This window comes from Podarcis muralis, chromosome 16 (genome assembly GCF_964188315.1).
Source record: "Podarcis muralis chromosome 16, rPodMur119.hap1.1, whole genome shotgun sequence".
Lineage (NCBI taxonomy): Eukaryota > Metazoa > Chordata > Lepidosauria > Squamata > Lacertidae > Podarcis > Podarcis muralis.
The window spans coordinates 17,573,858-17,595,593 of NC_135670.1; the positions used below are offsets into that span (position 1 = coordinate 17,573,858).

Here is a 21,736-nt window from a genome sequence, read left to right on the forward strand (position 1 = left end):
CCCTGTGATGCAGGACAGCGGATGGCCCATGCCTGGCATCACCACCCTCTAGATTGCAAGGTGCCCCATTTTTAACCTGACCCTCAGGAGGACTTCTCAGGGTGTGCTGCCTTGCAGAGAAGGCAGCACACACCATGGGCACACCCTGAAGCAATAATGGAAAGTCGTGACCACATCAACTCAGGGAAAGCTTTCTAGAATGGAAGGACCACCTTCCTTGACTGTTCCCCATCTGTGGATGTTCACGTACCCCAGCTCAGTGGCTGCCCCGGTTTACCCACTTCCACTGTTCCTTTGTCCCTGCCAGAGAGACAATTCCCAGCTGCCAACCTTGGGGCGCCACACAAGAGGAAAGGAGCCCAGCATGACTGGGAGCGTTAAGCCATCATGTCGGATGCATCCATCAATGCAAGGGCAGTGACATCAACGCAAACGAGCAAAGAACCCTACTGACGTCTGCGTAGCCGCAAAGAGGTCCAATCCTGTGGGCGGGTGGTATCCCAGGGGGCCAAACAGACTGGAGAAGGAGAGTTCATGCCCCTTTTCCTCGGAGCTGTCCCTTTTTGGAGCGCTATGGACAAAGTGTGCCTCTTGTTCTCCCTCCAGAAAAAAACCCTGCATCCCAGATTATCAAAAGTTTGGGAAACACCGGATTAGAGATTCAGCTCTCTTAAAGCTATTGCATTTCTCCAGCCTTCGTTTACCTGGATAAACTAATTTCTTTTTTTAAAAAACAACAACGAAAAACAAAGCAAAACGAAACACACAACCATGTCTCCGTACAAGACATCGTCAGGCGAGATTCGAAGCAGGTGTCTCCAATCTCCACCATCCTTCTGCCAAGTTGTGCCAAACTAGAAACTGCCCCCCACCTTAAAGCTAAAGTTCCTTGAGCTGCCTATTGCCCCTGCCACCCAAAGCCTGCAAACAGACACGCTTCCTCCTAGCTCTTTGTAACGACTCTGACTTTCCAAAGGCACTCTTCTCTCTCTCGTCTCTACGTTAGGACCAGCCATAGACAAATAAATGGCAGTCTGCCAAGCCTCGCCCCATCTGCCACCCAAGATACCCCACCCTTCCCACCCCCTCCCACCCTAGACGTTTCCGTTCACCAGCCTCGGCCTAGCCCAGGGCTGGCATTCGCACGAGGAGCTGTGTCAGGTGGGACCCAGGGCCGGGAGAGAATTTGGTGACCAGTGAGGGGGTTTATATAGTCAGACTTCTGAGTGGCTCTCAAAACGGTCCTCAAGAGCCTTTTTTTTTTTTTAATGTACTGCATAATGTCGCTAGAACGGACGCCTACAAAATCCTAAAGCTATTTCTCAGGCAGTTTATAATAAGCCCCCCTCCCACCCACCCGGCCCACCCTGTGCCTCCCCCCTCCCACACCTCCCCTCCTCGTCCCCCCCCCACCTCCCCAACCACTGCCTCCCCCGCCCCCCCAGACACACACGCAGGAGAGCGGAAACCAGCTCTGACGGAGGGCGCTGGGCCACCGGGGGAGGCAGTTATGTCACCCAAGCGTCCAACCGCATGCGCTTCACGGACGGGTTCTCCCCCTCGGCCTCGGCAGTGGGTCTCAGGAGGCCGAGAGAGGAGCCAAAGTCGGCCCGGGACTGATCTTCCCGCTCGTTGCCCTCATAGGAGCTGGCGTTGCTGCTGAGGCTGTCGACGGGTGAACGTCCCGTAGGCTCATGCCGGGCCTGGTGAGGGAAGGAGGAGAGCGGGGTGGCCGTGTTGCGTTCCCGGTTGGGTGAGACAGGCTCCGACTTGATACTGATGTTGGGGTTGGTGTTGACGGTCAAGGTGCTGGCGTGGGACAGGTGGGTTCCTTGTCTGCAAGGGGGGGGGAGAGACAGGCACACAGGGGCTCATTTATTTATCCAGCATATGTTTCGGAAACGGGACTGTCCACCTGTTCTCTGTTGGCAGCTCCCAACAAAAAATAGTAAAAGCACAATACAACATCATACACACACATAAAAAGTTGAAGGTTCCTAAGACAGAAGAGGTAGTTTTCATCTATGGGCGCCATTTTGAATCAAGATGGCGGAACCAACCATTCCAAACTTCACTGATTTGGAAATAAGAGACCTGGGAGGCCAGGACCTGATATTTCCTAGTTTGATTTCACACCTTTTCCTGCATGCCCCAAGGCTGGGACCACCTATAGGGGGAGTGTGGGCCTTTGGGGTTGATTTGCAAGGGGCAGCTTCAAAAAAGAAAAGATAGGGTGGGAAACCCACAGCGAGCAGTTTTACAGAGAAGTGCTTTTAAAAAGGAGAGAGTGAAGGGAAAAAAGAGCAACTGAGTGAGAACTGCAAGCCTGAGTACGGAAAGAGCTAGAGGCTGACTGAGAAATTATTTGGGGGAGGGGCACACAGCAGCAGAAGAAAAGCACATGAAAAAACATATTTTCTTCTTTTGGACTTCTTTTAGAATTCCGCTGGCCCTGCCTACTACCAGGTGTGGTGAACACTAACATGTAACGCTATGCTTTGGTTTAGTGTTACACGCAGGTCCGGCTATCCAAACGCTCGTTATACAAAAACTGACTTATCCAAACACGAGGAATTAGTACCCACACCTCGCTATACACACCGCAGACTCAGACAGCCAAACAGCTGGACCTGCATGTAGGACTGTAAACAAATAAGCAGCCTTAAACAACCCCTATTTTTTGTGGTTTGTGGCAGTCATTTTGCCAGAAACCATGGTAGAAGGGAGGGAGGGAGGGGAAGAGGAAGGAGGAGAGAGCATTTTTCCCCATTCCTTGTTCGCCCTTTTGCAAGGTTTTGGAAGGTTTCCCCAAGTTTTTTCATTATTCTGGGGGTTGAAATTCTGTGGTTGGGAACGCATTAGAAATCTCTCTATAGGAATCAATGGAAATCGTCTTTATGCAAATGCTTGCTTAACAAACAATTTCCTGAGAATGCATTGTGTTTGGATAGCAAGACCTGCAAGTGAGACCAGAGATGTCCACATAAATTTCCTGGAGCCAACAAGGGACTCTCAATGTCTTAGCGTATATACTTTTTAATTTGGCATTCTTATGATCTGTTCAGCTGCAGGTTATTTTACATGTCTGCTGTACTCTCTCTCTATAAATTTGCAAGGAGAAACAAATGCAAAGCAGGTGATCTAGCACTGAGCACTGGCCTTGAAAATGTCAGCATTCAGAGAGTTGTCTTCAATTGCATCAGGCCCTGGGTCCATCTAGCTCTGGATTCTTGGGGCTCTCCAAGGGGTCTTTTGCCTAGAACTGAGGTCCCTTTGTTGGGAGATACCAGCAAGGGAACCTGGGACCTTCTGCAGGCAGAGACTGTCCTCTGTTGCTGAGCTCTGGGCTTTGCAAATGAGCTGCAGAGCTCCTGGGGCAAAAGAGGCGCCTCTTCCATTAGATTCAGTCAACACAGAGTCATTTGGTTGGCCTTGCTTATGTAACCAACCACCCCTTGGCCTCTCGCAGGTCGGAAGTTGAGACAGTGACCAGTTGGGTTGTATGCTCCAGTGACAGATTCATGTCAGTTCCCCCAAGCCGCCCGTCAAGAAATTTCTGCCAGCAGCACAACATGTGACTGAGGAGAGATCATGGCTGAAGGATGCTCTGGGACAGAAAGCAGAGCTCAGCACTGACATTTTTTGGTAACTGTAGGCCAGGATGTAGTTTCTACCCTGCCCCACAAAAAAGCCTAGTTCTTGAAGCAAGCAATTGCAAAATCTGTGTTCCAATTAGATCACGTAACCTTGGATCACAGTCTTGCAAGTGGCGGGAATGTTCTGACCCACGTTCCACCTCATGGTAGTATTGCTTGGGCTCAGCCACACATAGACACACCATCCAATTTGCTGACATGGCACACACCAATCTTGTTTGACTCAAACACTGCACACTGGGGAGAAATTCAGAGGTTTTATGGTAAGTAGGGAGCTTTGAGGGCAGAGCTGCATATGCACTCAAAAAGCAAGACAGAATTCTACATTCTGAATTCTGCCGACCTGCCTGGATTGTGGCAATTTGCCTCTATTTGTGCATCACTTATGCTAGAATGGCAAAATGTGTTGTAAGAGGGCTGAAGCTTTGCCCCAACCTTATCTGCTATGTCCCTCTTCAGGCATACTCCATATGTTTTGGATCACAAATCCCATCAGCCCCAGCCAGTATGGCCAGATGATGCTGTGGCTGAGGGGAATTGTAGTCCAAAACACAGAGGGCACCAGGCTGGGGACGTCCTGTTAAAATGTTATCTGTTTCCACATGCTGTTTGCAATTCACTGGAATAATTTAACATCCTTCTTCCTCCAGTGACTTTCCTTACCTGTTTCCTCACATCACTCAGGACAAGGTGCTATTGATTCTATGACTGTTATTGCTGCTGTAAGAAATTACATCAGTGCCCAGCAGTGGAAAGGCAGGGAGGAGATGAGATGGCAGCAAAAGCATGCATGAAGAAAGCAAGGTCTCAAAGGAAAATCTCAAAGGGGCAGAGAGGATGGTTTATCTCAGGGACGGGGAACCTCAGGCCTAGGGGTCAAATGAAGCCTTCCTGGTCTTGTCTCTTCAACCCTTTAGACTCTCCAAGGGAGAGAAAGAAAGACATTGAGTCCTCCATGCCTGTATGTTTGGTGAGGATGTGTGCTGAATGTGAGTGTATGGTGATTGTGCGTAGCCTATATGCACACTCTGTTATCTGTTTGCACACATGTAATGCATACACATTGGCCATGCCACTATTCTGCCCTATTTTGCAACAGGGGTGGATTACTGCAATGCACTTACATTAAGTTACTTAGTGATACAGGAACCAGATGCTGTTGTTGCTGCTGCTGTTGCTGCTGCTGCTGCTGTTGCTGCTGCTGCTGCTGTTGTTGTTGCTGCTGCTGTTGCTGTTGCTGCTGCTGTTGCTGCTGCCAAGCAGAAATGTTGCTCAGAGACAGACCAGTGGGTGAACTGAACGATGAGAGGGATGAGAGATCCGCGCTGGTCAACTGGTAGTCTGAAAAGAAAAGGGGGACAAGGTTTCAAAAGCCGAAGACACACCAGTAGGGCCTTTGCAAGCAATTTCCCCTAGTATGATATATTCCTACACAATCATAGAATCATAGAGTTGGAAGGGACCCAAGGAGCATCTAGTCCAACCCCCTGAAATGCAGAGATTGCAATATTTTCTTGCATGTTATTTTCATGAATATACATATTTTTGTGCATGCCTTCCCCACAAGAACGCATTTTTGTACACTTTTTCCATTTACAAAACTGCACTGCAAGATTCAGCAGAGTGCAAATTTCAAAGGACAGCGGCATTTCAGTTGGCGAGTTGCTTCAAGAAGGGGAAATTTGGTAGGCTCCCATTAAAATGCCGATGGAGCAAGTCTCTGATCCCTCCGGACCAGCCTCAGACACACCGGCATTTGGAAAAGGGGCCCCTTGGAAGGCAAGGGTGTCCCAAACCCCGTGCCAAAAAACACCCAGACATTGTACTGACAGAGAGCCTGTTAAGTGTACCAGAAGCCCAGTTAATCAGATTCAGATAGCAAATGCAAGATAGCAAATTAGCCTAGTTAATCAGAATCAGATAGCAAATGCAAATACACACACTACTGAAGGGAAGGCACAAGCAAGGTTTATAAAATTACCTACCACAAGATGGCACCCTATGCACATGCCCATTGCTAACATTAGAATGGAAAAATAGACACACTTTGCTTAAGGTTGAGAGGGGAGGGAGGTGGGCTGCTGAGGACCTGGTCATGTGACCATCTGGATGCAGGATTGCTGCCAAAGAAGCCTGCATATCACAGTTCCCCCCTCCAGCTGTGATGAAGAGGGGGGTCATGTGCAGAGGACGACGTATCCATGAACAAGGTAGGAAGCTGCCCTGCTGTTGGTCCAGATCTAGGCTTCTTTGAGTCCAGCGTTTGTCTTCTGTGAGCAGCCAACTGCCCCTGGCAGCTTCACAAGCAGAGTATGTGCAGGAATCCATTTTCGGGGAACATTTAGGAGTATTAGCAATTGCGTTTCCCAACCTGCTCTAAAAGCAACACAGCTGGATCACCACGGGCTGAAGAGCAGCACACCGTGTGCACTCTATGAGCAGTTTGTCACAGTCGCCTGTGACCACAAAGAAGCCCAATGAGTCAAAATGTTCCTTGAGGTCTAGTAGTGACATGGCTCCCATCAAACAAAAGGTGGGAAGTATTAACTGCAAGATTATGCAGCACAGGAAGTGTATTTTAAATTGCAAATTCGTTCATTGCATTTATATATAACCAGCCACACCTCAACTTGGAATATAACAAAGAGTGAGAGTTGGCAGGTTGGTTTGGTTATGAGATGCAGTTGAACCTCTGCCATTAATCAGTTGCTTAAACACAGAGGAAGAATGGATACTTTGTCTACTAAACAGATACGCTTGGAGGATACAGATCTACAGCTACAAACAATACGCAAATTAGAAAGTTCTGTTGGTGGTCGTGTTAAAAGCAGCAAAGTGTGCAGCGGTAGCCTGCAGAGATTTTATAAGAACAAAAAGAGATAAAGAGGGGAGTGCAGGAACAACTGCCCCGACCTGGCGCCCTCCAGGTGTTTTGCACTACAACTCCCATCAGCCCCAGTCATCACAGCCAGGCTTCCATCCAGTGGCAGCATCATATGGCTGGGAGTGATGAGAGTTGGGCATCCAAAGCAGCTGTGCTGGCAGGAGTTGATGGGAGTGTTCTGGTCCAAAGCGACTAGCAGGTTGACACGGGCAACTTGGACAACAGGGGAAGGGATAAAGGTAAGAAAGGATGAAGGTGGGGATCTTTGTTACAGAATTAGGTAGATGCTGGGGGGGAAACCTGGCTGATACAGTGGGTTATTTATTTATTTTAAATAAATTGTGCACTTCTTATACACCATGGACTTTGTATAACCCAGGTTCCTAGCTCGTTTCCGGGGCCAATTCAAGACGCTCATGTAAGTGTTTAAAGCCCTAAAGGACTCAGGTCCTAAATATCAGCGAGACCTTTTCTCCAGATCCTCTAGGGTGCTACGGTCAGTAGGTTGTTCTACTGCCCTTAGATGTTCAGGGTGGAGATGACCTGGGAGATGGCCGTCTCTGTAGCAGCGCCTAAGATCTGGAACTCCACACCAGGGTGAGCCTGACACCTTCACTTAACAGCTTCCACTGAATGCTGAAGACGCCCCTCTTTATGCTGGCCTTTGGCACCTGAGAGGTGTTATTTCTAGACCCCGCCTTATTTCTGTGGCTGTAAGTAAACTTGTGGTTTTTTTTATGTTGTGTTTTAATGTCGTAACCCACCCTGGGACTTTAGGGTGAAGGGCAGGCAATGAATTATCACACTCCTCAGCATCATCACCGCTGGCATCTCTAGGTGGGGCTGGCCAAACCATGGGCAGCCACTGCCAGTCAGTGTAGGCAATATAACAACCAATGGCACAACCCACACAGTTCAGCACAACAGGACTGAAAAGTGTGCTAACTATCTCACATGAAAATCAAGGAGAGTTATCAAGGCTGAACAGGCCAAGGTTGCCTGAGAACACACCATCCTGAATTGCCAAGACAGTAAACAGAAAACTGCAGTGCTCAGGGCTGGGGAAACAATAAGGTTTGGGCCTGTTTTTCTGCATGATTTATTTTTCACACTAAATGATACCCCCCCCCCCAGTGTTTTGGGGTGGGAAGAGGCACCAGTGCTTCTTAGACCTGCTGTTGTAATTCCGCTTCATGTTGGTTTCAACACCCAAAGTTTCTTGAAATTAAAAAAGCTTTTTGTGCTTTGAAAAACGGGTCTCCATCTTCTTTGTGTGAAACTCCCATGACAAGGAGAGGAGGGGAACCCTCTTGGGGTTGCAATCAAACCCCAAGAGACAATGCCTCAAATATTTGAAGAAGGGGAAAATTCACTTGCCTCTCAAGGAGCTGTCAAGCTCCCATCAGGATTCCCTGGAGGCAGTTCTGCTGAGATGCCTTTCTGGGTGTGATGTGAACACAATGCAACCTGAATGTCGGGTGTCCCGTCCTGTCCTGTCTGTCCGTCCATCCCCCCACCCGTCTGCTTGGCTGCACTGTCCCATTCTTGCTTAGGGTGTCTGCAGTTTCTGTCACCCCTCCCCTCCTCAGCTGTCAAAACTGCTTGAGAGCAAAGCGTGAACAGCTGCCAAAGCCTTTGCTGGGAAATTCTGAGGCGACCTGCCTGCCACCCACCCCGCCCGGACAATAGGGTGCAGTAGGGTGGGTGGGATCTGCGAGATTCTCTTCCACAGCAAGGATCAGCGAGACGGGAGGGAGCACCTTCTGCGCTTGAAAAGGCGACAGAAGCAAAGCAGGAGTTAGTGTGTGGAAGACAGGAAAGGGGGCCATCCGATTTTACTTCTGAAGAATCTCAGCTGCCTTCTGTTTTTCAAAATCAGGTTTTTGAAGGTATGCTCATCAGTTGCCGAGCAAACAAGGCCTGCTGATGTCCCAGAAGGCAGAGAGGTGGCTGTGGATGGTTTCTAGTTGCCCTGGGGGTCAGGTTTCAATGCTCTGCATCACGCCAGGCGTCTTATCCACCTCTGCCTGCCAGCCCATCAGAGGAGAAGGGCCAGCGTGGGCGACGGAGAGAGAGAACAGCCGACAGTCTTAAAGCAAACACCCTGCATTGCATACTATAACCAAGGCACACATGTGTTCCTATATGAACGTTATCAGCCATGCAGGGAAAGAGAGAGAAAAAAGCTTGAAGCAACAGCCAGAGAAAATGGCAGTCTTCACCAGCATGCTGTTCTCCAGGTGTTTGGGATGACAAACACCCAGGCAGCCTAGCTGCTTTGGACTACAACTCCCATCAGCCCGAGGCAGCATGGCGGTTCTGGCTCCTGGCTGAGGCTAATGGGAGTTATAGTCCAAACCAACTGGAGAGCTCCAAGTTGGTGAAGGCTGCAGTACCATAATAGAAACAGCAGCCACTTTGGAGAAAGTAGCTCTTGGGCTTGGGTGTCATCTTCTAGGCACCCATTTTGGCTAGCAGGCCACGGCCAATGCTGAGCTTCAGCCCCATAATTATGTTTCAAAGGGGCGTCTCTATTTGCAATATACCGAGCCCCACGGCCCAACTGCTCTCACACACCTCAGGATGATTTGCCGTCACCCCGAGAAAGGCATCGCTTCTGAGCAGACAGGTGTCAGCTCCGTCTGCTCATTAAGATGGGTGTGTTTGACCTCGCACCTCATTCCATTCCTCAGCATCAGAGCTGCTCCTTAAGACCGGCTCCCTCTCATTTTCTGCGTCAGCTTCAGGCTTCTAGTCCTGGTTTCTGAAACCATCCCCTCTAACCCCACAATCACGCAAGAATGCTGCAACATAGGAAGCTGCCCTATTGTACTGAGTCAGCTAACTGGGTCCACCTAGCTCATTACTGTCTGCGCTGACTGGCAGTGGCTCTTCAGGGGTCTCAGGGACGAGTCTCTCTCTCCCAGTCCTGCCCGGAGAGCCCAGGGATTGAAGCTGGGACCTGCATGCAAAACACCTGCTCTGCCACTGAGCTATGGTCCAAAATGCAACAGGGTTCTCATCCACATAGTTTTCTCCATTGAGCAGTTACTTTTCCTGTCCCACTACTTTTCACTTGTAAAAAAATAGGTCAAATTAAACCAGACTTTGCCAACCTGGTCCCTGGCAGATTATTATTATTATTATTATTGGACTACAACTCCCATCAGCCTCAGCGAGCACAACTGTGCTCCCATCAATTTGCTGGCTGGGGCTGACGGGGTTTGTAGTCCAGAACATCTGGGAAGCATCAGGTTGATGAAGGGTGGTATAGATCTATAACTAAGGACCCGAGAGAGGCAGCTAGTGGCTATGGGCTTCCTGTGCTTGGCTGCAGCCCCTTCCAGCTTGCTCTGTCTGCCTCAAGGGTGGCGGGATCTCCAGATGTTCACCAGTCTGGCTTGCACCCCGTGAATTTAACACACAGCTAGCCCCTAGTGGGTTGCCTTCTGCTTTCCACAGGACTGCTTTGGAAGCAGAAGGGTGTCCAGGAGAGTCCCCTCCCGCTGTGTTTCATGCACGGGCATATGTGGCGGGCTCACCTGTGTTGTACGCTGTCGGCATCGCTGAGAAGGGCAAGCCTTGGGTCAGGAGGCTTGGAGTCGCCACCGAAACAACCGGTGTGGTCAGAGAATGAGTCGCCTGGGAGACCATCAGCCTCTGCGTGTTTTGCTGGGAAAAGGAAGAAGAGGGAAAGAGAGGGAGAGAGAAAGAGAAAGGAGGTCAAAATATATGGAAGGGGGCAATATACACTTGGAGGCAAAGCGACACATCCACTTTAAGGAAGTGTTTGAAAAGGGTATAATGTAGCAGAGGTGTACAAGCCAGGCCTGTGAAACCCTTTTGCTTTATCCAATCAGTTTGAATAAACTGGGTGGTGGAGCTGATGGGGTCTCTCTGGGGGCCACAGAAAAGCTCACTGAGGGCTGGAGGTTTGCCAGCCCTGCTTTTAATTTTGTTATTGTTTAATTACATTTATATCCCACCTTTCCCTCCAAAGAGCTCAAGGAGGAGTACATGGTTCTTTTCCTCCCTGTTTTGTCCTCACGACAACCCTGTGAGGTAGGCTAAAGTCCAGAGACCCTGGCCCAAGGTCACCCAGTGAACTTCATGGCTAAGTGGGAGATTCGAACCCTGATCTCTACCAGGTTCTAGTCCAACACTCTAACCATTACCCCACAGAAGTGACACAGGGACACAGGAAGCTGCCTTATCCTGAGTCAGACCCACTGTCCCATCTAGCTCAGTATTGTCCACACTGACTGGCAGTGGCAAGTTTCAGGCAAGGGGTCTTTCCCAGTCCTACCTGGAAATTGAACCCAGGACATTCTGCGTGCAAGGCAGAAACTCTGCCACTGAGCTATGGCTCTTTTATTACTGGGGCTTTCAAGATGAAGGAAAAAGGTGCTGGCAGTGCTTGTGCCACCCTGAAGCACCCCTTGACTCCCAATTACAGAGTCAAGATGACACTGAAGATAAGCATTAAGCCCCTGAGCTTGGAGGAGCCTGGCAAGGCACCTGCAGCTTACAATAGCCTGGGACGTGATCACTGACCCAATAGGCTTAGGGGTATTTAGAACAAATTCCCTCGTGGTGCAGCTGTGGGGATTTCCCCTGCCCTCTTCTTTGCTCAGAAGGTCGTATCAGGTCCTTCAAGTGGGAGGCAGAGGTGGGGAGGAATGGGGAGACCGCAGGCAGGCTCTTTTAAGATTCATAGTAGAGCATATGGAGAGACTGGCTACCGCGGCTGACAGAGTCGAAGCATTTCTATCTGGCTCTGCAGCTTACATATCAACAAAAATAAACACAGTCCCTCCCTCTCAGGCTTACAATCTAAGAAGACACCACACAAAAGGAAACAAAAAGTGATGAGGAGGGAAGAGGAAAACAAACAAACCCAGGCAACAAAACAGAACCCTGTTTAAAAGGTTCTTGTAACAACCAGCTGTGATGGGAATGACCTGCTCACTGTTCAAAAATCAGGCCTTATCAGGATCTGTTGAGAAACAGATGCAACTTTCTTGGAAGTGGCTGTAATATCACCGGAAATTATCTAGCTGGAATCTGCTGGCCTAATGGGCACTCCTGCCAAAGGCCTGCCTAGACCAGCTTCCTCTTTCCTGAGATGGCCAGGTGTATTCGTCCAAGAAGCCCACAAGCCAAAAGTTGCAAGGAACACCACCCTCCCCAAAGGGCACTGAAGGGTAGAAGGAGTCCCCACTGGCCCCATAAGGCCTCCATGAGAGTCTCAACCTAGGAACTGCCACGTTTCTTAAGGGATACCCCTGAATGTCAACGAAGGAAGAACCAGAACAAGAGGCAGTTTCTCCCACCACCACCTTGGCCACATCGTGAATAGGAAGTAGGATTTCTAACAATATTAGGAACAATAAATATAATAATAATAACCTGGGATAGCTCAGTCGGTAGAGCATGAGACTCTTAATTTCAGGGTTGTGGGTTTGAGCCCCATATTGGGTGAAAGATTCCTGCATTGCAGGGGGTTAGACTAGATGACCCTCAGGTCCCTTCCAGCTCTACAATTCTAATAATAGGAATTCCTACAGGGCCAACTCCTTTCAGCCCCCTGGGAGTTGTTTTGTACTGCATCCCCAATGCTATTCAACATCCACACAAGGCCTCTGGGATCGGTCATTAAGAGATCTGGAGCACAGCATCATGAGTAAGCTCTATTTCTCTGTAACATCTGAACCAGGAGGTGCTGAGCCAGTCCTGAACCAGTGCCTGAGCTGGATGAAAGCCAATAAACTTGAAATTGAATCTCGGCAAAGCAGAGGCCCTGGGGTGGGAGTGGTGACTTGCCTGTTCTGGATTGGGTTGCACTCCCTCTAGAAGAACAAGTGTGTAGTCTTGGGGTCCTTCTTGACCCAAGTGGTCACTGAAGCAGTGCCCTGGAGTGTTTTTCACCAGCTTCGGCTGGTGCACCAGTTACAGCCATCCCTGGGCAGGGATAGCTTGGCAACAGCATTCCATGGACCAGTAACCACAGGACTTGATTCCTGCAATGTGCTTTACGTGGGGCTGACCTTGAATTTGGTCCAGAAGATGAAGCTAGGGCAGAACACGGCTGCACAGTTGCTCTCTGGAGCAAACTATCACCAACATGTGACACGGCTGGATTATGGACCTGGGTATCTGAAAAGCTGTCTCTCCTACTGCATCCCACCCTGGGTCATGTAGACCTGCCCCTGGGGTAAGGCATGCTGTGGCTCAAGCCATGTGCTCTCAGCATTGTGGCACCAGTTCTCAGGAATGCTCCCTCTTTAGAAGCAGAGCAAGCACCAGCATAATTTTCGGCATTTGTCGAAAGATCTTTCTCTTTGCCCGTGCCTTCCCAAATTAGTCTATTTTATTTCTGCTGCAGGTTTATTTTTCTGCATTCTTCTAGGTTTTTATGTTTTAATACTGCTATTATGATCTGTATTGTTTGTATATGTTTTATTTCTATACATTCTCTACCTCACATGCAACACGCACACATACACTTCTTTAAAAGAATAAGAATAAGCTTTATGGACTTGCTCAGTCTGCAGTGCATTTCCCCCCCTATAAGTTGCTGAGCTCTAGATTTCAGAGTCCACTTTTGCTTGAAAAACACAAGAAGTCACGCAGTCATGAACACAAGCAGGATGTAATTCAGGCGGGAAAAGAAACCTGGATAGGGGGGAAGAAGAAAGTGGGGGGCAGAGCAGCAGCCAGACAGAGCATGCAGATGAACACAAAGGCAAGGCACTCCCCTTTGCCCATGCAATGTGGGGAGTTAAGTATTGATCAGGGGACTGCGCTTCCATACGAGGCTCACTTATAAGCGAATCCTAATTTTATTGCCTTTATATGATGCTTCTTTGGGGTGTTTTCCTTTTTCAACTGTTTGATTGTTATCTCTTTGTTGATAAGATTTTATTATGCCCGCTTGCTTTTAAGTGTGATCTTTTGGGGGTACTTTTATCGTTTTATGTAAACTGCTTCAGAGGTTTGCTTGTTTTTATTCAGCAGAATATAAATCCCACTGGACAAGTAAACAAATGGGGTCAGCCTGATCCCCAGGGATATCTGGGTGGCTGTTCGAGGCAGAATGTGAGAGAGAACAAATTAAAGTAGCTCATGAAGCTGCCAGCCTCACCACAGGGACTCACTTGAGAGCCAAACAGGCAACTTCGCACTGTTCTCTGGGTGCTGCTGTTGTCCAGGGTGAGGAGGGTGATGTGCGGGGAGAGAGGGCCTTTTCTGTTGTGGCACCCCACCTCCCTCAGCAGGCTCACCATTCCACCCCACCACCCCAGATTAGCTTTAGCCAACCTGGTGGGAACTCCCACCATCTGCAGGGAAATGCATCACATGCAGTGACAACGTTGAACAGGGGTAGGAGGAGGGCTGTTTGAAGGTAGCCCCTCAGCAGCAGAAAAGATGGGGCAGAGTACCCCACACAGAAAAGGCTGTTGTGCAGACAGCTGAAGGAATGAGGCAGAAGAGACCCATATCTAACGCCAGATGGGATGGACAAAGGGGGCCTTGCTTAAGCAGACCCAGTGACAGCATGTGAGGGGGACACTTTCCATTCTCGCCTGGTTTAGAGTTGCAATTCCACCACTCCAGGACACAGGAGAGGCAACGTGCAGGCACACATACCCATTCAATGCAGCTGCTAAAGTCATGCCAGCTGTTGGGAGGGCAGGCTGCCAACCCACCTTCCTGGACCAATCAAGGCACCCTAGAAGAGGCCTGAAAGCAGACTGAGTTTCCTCTAGTAAGTCCCTACATCCCCCTGTCTCTCAATTTCAAGACAATTATTCTTTTTAAAAAGGGAACAGAACCCAAAGACACACACACACACACACACACACACACACACACCACTTGCAAGCATGGAAACTCACCAGATCCAAGTGATCCTCTGTCTGGGGTGTGGAATAAAAATGAAACCAAAATGAAATTGTTACGTTTAAAATGCTTAATTTTGATGCCACTTTCAACACTAATTGAGTATCCTGTTCTCTATCACGCAGGGCAGACCAGAAGTTCAAAGGTCTGCTGTGTGATATTGGTTGAAAACATTGGGGGGGGGGGACGACGACAAGGGGAATACCACAGAAAGAACAGGCTGTGCTTGGGAGTGCCAGATAATATCCAAGGTGGAAATGGCTACTAGCTAGGATGGCTATGATACAGCTCCACTGTCAGAGGCAGTATGCCTCTGAATGCAAGTTGCTGAGAGTCACAAGTGTGGAGAGCGGAAAGGTATTTTCAGTTTCACACATGCTGGTGTTGTATATTTGGAATTCTTGCGGCAACATTTAACCAATTAATTTCTTAGATTAATAGATAATAAACCTTTCACTGCTTGTCACCAACTAATTGGCCATCAAGTTTTTTAAAAAATTAGAAACAGGCTCTTAATTTTTTCAATCAATCTATAGACAACTCAGTATGTATTTTAAAAATATCTAAGCAGTGTGTTTTTTATTTCAGAAGTTTTATTTGTTTTAGAAGTGGCATTCCGAGTGTGTGTGAGAGAAGAAGGGGCAGATTCATCATCTCTAACCCAGGTAGGCAGTCTTCCTTTCTGATACACACATTTATGCAGATGCAATTGATTAACCAACCAGGGATGGAATTCTGCTTGTTAGGCAGTAATTCCCATTGAACTCAGAGGGAATGGCTTCTGCATAAACATCCTTAGAATTGTGCCATAACAGCCCTACTTGATACACTTATCTGCAAGCACAACTATGGGATTTTTGCAGCGCCAGTCTAAACAGCTGTTACAATCATCACCAGCTCTCAAGAGTGTAGCATGGTCGAAAACATCATGCGTTCTTACGAAACACTGACAAAAAGATATCCTGAGGATTGTGGGAAGAGGTTTCCATGCAGACCAAAGTCAGGGCTGGTATCTCCTCCTTGGCTCAGCCTTTCAGTAAAATGGAGGGTGGTGGATCAGGCCCAGGAGCCTGCTGAAGTTGGAAACGCACAGGATTTCTCCGCCCTAAGTTGGACTCACCAAATGGTGCATGAGACCCTTTCCGCTCTGTGAGGTGATGACGCGCAAGTCCGGTTTGCGGTTGTTGGCACCCAGCTGAGTGCCATGGGAAGGTGGTGGCGGCGATTTTGCCGGGATGACCTTGCCTAGGCTGTTGCCATTGGACACGGGAAGGAGACCTGGGGAGGCTCTGGCACTGACGTAACCATTCCCTGGAGAAAAAGAAGAGACGGGGGAAAAACAGATATTATTTTTCAAAGAATGGACAACATTGGGAAATATCTTAAACTTGTCCCCATGCCCAAACATAAGTCAAAGTAAGTGTGCCTCAATTAATCTCTATTTTCTCCCAGTTTACACAGGAAGCTGCCCTTTCCCAAGTCAGACTCTTGGTCCATTTAGTTCAGTATAGTCTACACTGACTGGCAGGGGCCCTCCAGGGTTTTAGGCTGGGGACATGGCCAGCTCTTCCTGGAGCTGCCAGGGCTGATGACGATAATTTATTACATGTCCTTCACCCTAAGGTCACAATGTGGGTTACAATATTAAAACACAATATTAGAAACAGTTTAAAACAATTTACAAACACAGAAATAAGGTGGGTCCCAAAAACGTACACCTCAAGTGTAAAAAAACTAGGGTAAAGAGATGTGTCTTCAGAATTTGTCGGATTCTGTATAATGAAGGGGGGGGAGAGTTCCACAATTTAGGGGCTGCCACAGAGAAGGCCCTGTCCAAGATTGCCACCACCCTCGAGCTTCTGAAGGAAGTGGAACTAGCAAGAGGACCCCCTCTGCTGATCTTAGCACCCAAGAGGGTCTGCAGGAAGGATCTTTGGGTGTTTGGGTCCTAAGCTGTACAGTTCTTTAAACACTAATGTGAGCGCCTTGAATTGGGCCCGGAAACGAACCGGCAACCATTGCAGCTGTTTTAAAACACGGGTTATGTGAGATCAAAATGGAACCCTAGCCAATAATCTGGCTGCTGTGTTTCAATGTCACAATAAGGCTAGCAGGAGAAATCAAGGCAGGTCTCAGATCACCAACCCGCCTCCTGGCTTTGCGACTGGCACCAAGAGGAGGAACAAGAGGCTAGGAGAGGGCGGATGGGGGGGGGCAGAGTGTCAAGTCTCCCCACACCCCACAGGTCCTGAGAAAGTCCCAGGGCTTGGCGAGGTCTCTCTGAGGGCCTACCCCCTGGGCTCTCCTGTCCTGCTTCCCTGCTCCTGTTTCCTGGAATGAGGGGAATGTTTGGGTGACGTCAATGATGACATTCACAGGGCCTGCCAAGTTACAAGCCGGAACAGCCGCGCACGGCAGCTGACATGGGGGCTGCTTTGGAGACAGGAGAGATGCTTGGGGAGGGGGAGATGAGGGGAGAGGCAGGACGTTGTGTGTGTGCGGAAGATTGACAGGGACAGCAAGCGTGCCTAGGAGCCTTGGGAAGGGCCAAGGCTCGGCACTCAGGGATCTCAGGTGAAGTTAAAGCAGTATCCGCCTCCCCTTGCCACCCAATCTGCTGCAGTTTGTTAAGAGTGCTGAAAGTGGTGAGGAGACCCCAATTCCTCTCATAGAACTACAATTCCCAGAGTTCCCTGCAAAGAGGGACAGTTTGTTACACCACTCTGGAAACTGCAGTTCTGTGAGGAGAATAGGGGGTCTCCTCAAAACTCTCAGCGTCCTTAGCAAACTGCAGCTCCCAGAACTCGGGGGGGGGAGGAGCCTTGATTGTTTAAAATGGTGTCATAGTGCTTTAACTGTGTGGTGTGAATGGGGCCTAAGAGGCATTCCCTCCTATGTAAGAAAGAAAAGGGGATACCTCTTTTAAGATGCTGCTGTTATTTATGGGGTTGTTTTTTTTAAAAAATACAGTGGTACATTGAGTTACATACGCTTCAGGTTACAGACTCAGTTAACCCAGAAATATTACCTCAGGTTAAGAACTATACTTCAGGATGAGAACAGAAAGGATGAGAAACTATACTTCAGGATGAGAACAGCGGCGGCGGCGCAGCAGCAGGAGGCCCCATTAGCTAAAGTGGTGCTTCAGGTTAAGAAGAGTTTCAGGTTAAGAACGGACCTCCGGAACGAATTAAGTTCTTAACCCAAGGTACCACTGTAAAGTTTTTTATTTTCAAATGAGTCTGGTCTCTGAATAGTCAGCACACCTTTTTAAATTATCTTCAAAAAAGCACACCCAATTAAACACTGCAATTCTAAAACAAGCAGTAATTGCCTCTCCACCATGGGGATCTGTCTTTGAGACCTGAGGCCTTCCATCCCAGTCACAGCCTGAGCTTCTCATCAGCCCTTACTGTCATCCCTTCTCTCTACCGCCTTAGGCAGACCAGGCATATATCTATATGTGTTTCACTAGGATGTGTAAAATGTAAAGTTGTCATCACACAGCCCCCAATAGAGGATCTGTAGTGCCACATCACAATCCTGGATTGGGATGAAGTCAGGATGGGGTTGGGGAGCAAGCTGAGCAAGGGTGGCAGCCCTATTATGTATGTATGACATGTGTATCCATATAAACACACATTTATATATCCATCTTCCAGTCTGCCTCCCCCACTGAATCCTAAGTGGGGCACCAAGGCGCAACAAAGGGGACTGCTGCCAGACTTGCCTTTAAAAGCAGCGGAAGCAGACAGCCCTTGGGAGGGTGCAGCCTCCTCGCCTCCCAGTGCTATCAAGGTGGGAGAAGCCGCACCTTCAGAAATTCTCTCTGCTACACAATTATTAAAGCCACGAGAGGCAGGACACCTTGATATATTTCATCTCAAGGCCAGGATGTCTCAATGTCCAATTAGAGCCATCCCTGCCCATTGCCATGCAACAATTAAACCAAACAAAGAGTCGTTTAAAAGGGATTCAGGCATGGTTTCTGAAGCCACCCAGAAGGGTTGTCATTTTAACAGGAGTTTTAAAACAAGGGCTGGTTTTGAAACTGACAAGGTCAAATAAAGTGATCCCAAGTGCAGCGCAGTCTCTAATTAAAACTGGCGCGGAAAGACTTGCTTGTCTGGACTCGGCCTGGTTTGGCCCTATAATGCGGGTTCCACCCCTTTCCCTCCTCTAAGGGCAGATTTCCGAAGTGGGTAATTATGTCAGCCTTGCAGATAAGTTTTTCAGAAAGTGTTTCCTAACCATTAGTCGAGCCGCTGTTGATTTGCCATATTTTTAAACTGTTATTTTATAGTTTTTAAATGAGAATATATTGTGTGATTTATTTTGTTTAATTAACTGGCAATAATTACCTGATTTTGGGGTGGGGGACTCTTTTCTGGGCAACCTTCCAGAAGTCACAGGTCAGCACTGGGCAGGACCAGAGGCAAAAGTGGATGGAGTCACTAATGTGAAGGTTACCTCTGTAGTGTGGGCTAATTTCTACACACACAGCCCCAGCTCTCTGTTACATTCCTCTGACCAAGCAAGCACCCATTCCAGCCAGACAAAAACACCCAAGGAAGGTATAAAGCAGGGCTGGGGAGGGATGTGACCTGGAGAGAGTTCTGGGGGCCAGTAAGAGAGGTCTGAGGGCCTGAGGTTGAGGCTCTCCAGGCCAAGCTTTCTCAAGGCCCATTTTGGGGATCATAAGCAGCTGGCTCCTAAATGCTGACACTGAAACGCATCTCCGCATGACCAGCCCTGGGAGAAAACCATCAAGAGGCCTCCTTGACTCCACTGCCATCTACCCGCTTGCAATGTGAAATTTCTCAAGCTTCTCTGTGTCACCCACATAGATCAGCAGCAACTTAGATCAACATGTGACCTTATGAGTCATTACACCCCAAACTGCATTAAGTTCTATTTCAGCTCTTTAAGCTTGGAGCTCCTTCCTCTATCGCAAGAGCTGAAAGCTCTGCTGCTCTCTTATAGTTACAGCGCCCAGCTCATCCAGAATGCAGCTCAGGCACTGACCCTGGGCTGAGATTGCTGCGTGGGCCTCATCTACGTGGGACCCCCATTCCCAGTCACCCCCTTTCTTGTCCCTGTGCATGGAATGGCTTGGACCCAAGGCCAACAACCTTCCCACCACAATTCATCCAAGGGAAGGCTCTCCAGAACCCTTTTCCTGACATCTGGCTGTTGGAACAACAAGCTTCCACTTCGCTTCTACTCACCTACTGGGCTCGGGCAGGCTCCATTTGTGTTGTTGAGGTCTCCTCCAAGCATTGCCCCTAAGGAAAAGAATATGGGCAAAGAGAGTTAGACTTGACATTCCAACACATTCCAAAATGCTGATCCAGAGGAATGGAAGAAAAGCCTGCTGGATCAGGCCAAGGGCTCATCTAACCCAACATCCTGTTCTCACCCAGATGCCTGTTGAAAACCCACAAGCAAGATTCAAGAACAAGAGAACCCTCCCCTCCTGTGGTTTCCAGCAACTTGTACAGTGGTACCTCGGGTTACATACGCTTCAGGTTACAGACTCCTCTAACCCAGAAATAGTGCTTCAGGTTAAGAACTTTGCTTCAGGATAAGAACAGAAATCGTGCTCCGGCGGTGTGGCAGCAGCAGGAGGCCCCATTAGCTAAAGTGGTGCTTCAGGTTAAGAAAAGTTGCAGGTTAAGAACGGACCTCCGGAATGAATTAAGTACTTAACCTGAGGTACCACTGTATTAAGAATCATTACTGCCTCCAACTGTATAGGCCAGGGGCTGCAACCCGCGGCTCCGGAGCCGCATGTGGCTCTTTTACACCTTTGCCGCGGCTCCGGGGCGGATACTAGCGAGGGGAGGTGCACTGTGCGCCCCGACACTCCCCACAGTGGCGGGCGCTGTACTGGCTGTGACGTCGCATGGGGGCAGTGCGTCCCGCACTGTCCCGACGTCACCTTCCCGGTTTTGCGGCTCCCAGTTTTTTTTTCTTCGGAAAAAGGGTCCAAGTGGCTCTTTTTGTCTTAAAGGTTGCAGACCCCTGGTATAGGCGGAGCATAGCCATCATGGCTTGCAGCCAATGTTCGCCTTCTCTTAATTTATACAATCCTCTTTTGAAGCCATCCAGGTTGACCCAACAACATTAATAAAATGCTGAAAAATAATAATTGAAATATTATATAATATGTTTTAACTGTTTTAATTTCTGAATTTTAAAATATTGTTAACTGCCCTGAGACCTCCTAATTATTATTATTATTATTATTATTATTATTATTATTATTATTATTATTATTATTAACCAAGAGGTCCCAGGGCGAGATACAACAATTTAAAATTCAGATTTAAAAACAGCTAAAACACAGTATATTCATGAGAAGAGTGCAGGACCAGAAAACACACATCTCAGCTGTCACATACAATGTTGCTGTCTTAAGCTGATCTAATGGTAATTGATTGTCAATGTTCTTAAATATAACTGCTTTTAGAATGTTTTTATCTGTTTTAAAATGTTTGCTTTGTTTTTATTTTAAATGGTCCATTTTCTTTGCTGCCCTGAGTTTCTTGGGGAGGAAGGGCAGGCTATAAATTCAATAAATAATAATAATAATCTGTGAAATATATTGAACTATGAATGCAATTTAATTGATGTTCACCACCAATTGATGTTCACTACCATGATACTCCCCCTCCCCACTTGCCACCACCACCAAAGAGTTCACGGTGCAGAAACTTTTGTAAATAAAATCAAATAAATAAAGAGCAAACCTGCGCTGGCTGGCCTCTGCGGGAGGCCCGGAGAGACTGTGTTTCGCTGGAGGGTCGGTTGCTGTGGTGAGAGGAGGCGCGGGTCAGTCAAGGAGGAGGTCACAAGGGACTGGGTCACTAAGGTGCCTCCTGGGTTGCTGAACTGCAGCGTGTTCTGGTTGGACACTGGAACCGTAACAGGCATGGCAAAATTTGGAGCCGGAACTGCAGACTGAGGGGAGAGAGAGAAAGAAGCATGTTTAAAATAGGAAGCTGATAGGAAGGGGTTTTGGTGTTAGGTTTGGCAAGCAGCATTCACAAGACCACAAGTGCATATTGGAGCCAAGGCTTCCAGCTGGATGCTTTCTGTTATCAGCCACTGTCCCTGGACTGTTCCAGGAACAAGAACAGAGAACCTCCAAAGGCAGGCTTCACCAACCGGATGCCTGCCAGGCGTAATGGATGACATCTCCCATCAGTCCCTGATGGAGATGTACCAGTCCAAAGCAGTTGGGGGTCACATTCACACCATACATTTAAAGCACCATGATAACACTTTAAAA

General features: G+C 48.3%; 1 protein-coding gene across 8 annotated transcripts in view; it reads right to left on the reverse strand.

Annotated features, from left to right (window-relative positions):
• Positions 1–1,414: 1,414 nt before the first annotated feature.
• Positions 1,415–21,736, reverse strand: part of MEF2D (myocyte enhancer factor 2D) — a 136,132-nt gene continuing 115,810 nt past the window's right edge. For 5 of the 8 annotated variants that reach the window (XM_077920500.1, XM_077920502.1, XM_077920503.1 and 2 more), the window contains 7 exons: positions 21,195–21,405; positions 19,671–19,727; positions 15,563–15,753; positions 14,439–14,459; positions 10,083–10,212; positions 4,781–4,997; positions 1,415–1,836 (listed from right to left, as the gene is read on the reverse strand). In XM_077920500.1, coding sequence (XP_077776626.1) covers positions 1,509–1,836; positions 4,781–4,997; positions 10,083–10,212; positions 14,439–14,459; positions 15,563–15,753; positions 19,671–19,727; positions 21,195–21,405 — 1,155 coding nt within the window. In that variant the 3' untranslated portion in view covers positions 1,415–1,508. The remainder of the gene's footprint in view (positions 1,837–4,780; positions 4,998–10,082; positions 10,213–14,438; positions 14,460–15,562; positions 15,754–19,670; positions 19,728–21,194; positions 21,406–21,736) is intronic. The other 3 variants (XM_077920505.1, XM_077920506.1, XM_077920504.1) reach the window with 1 other exon arrangement.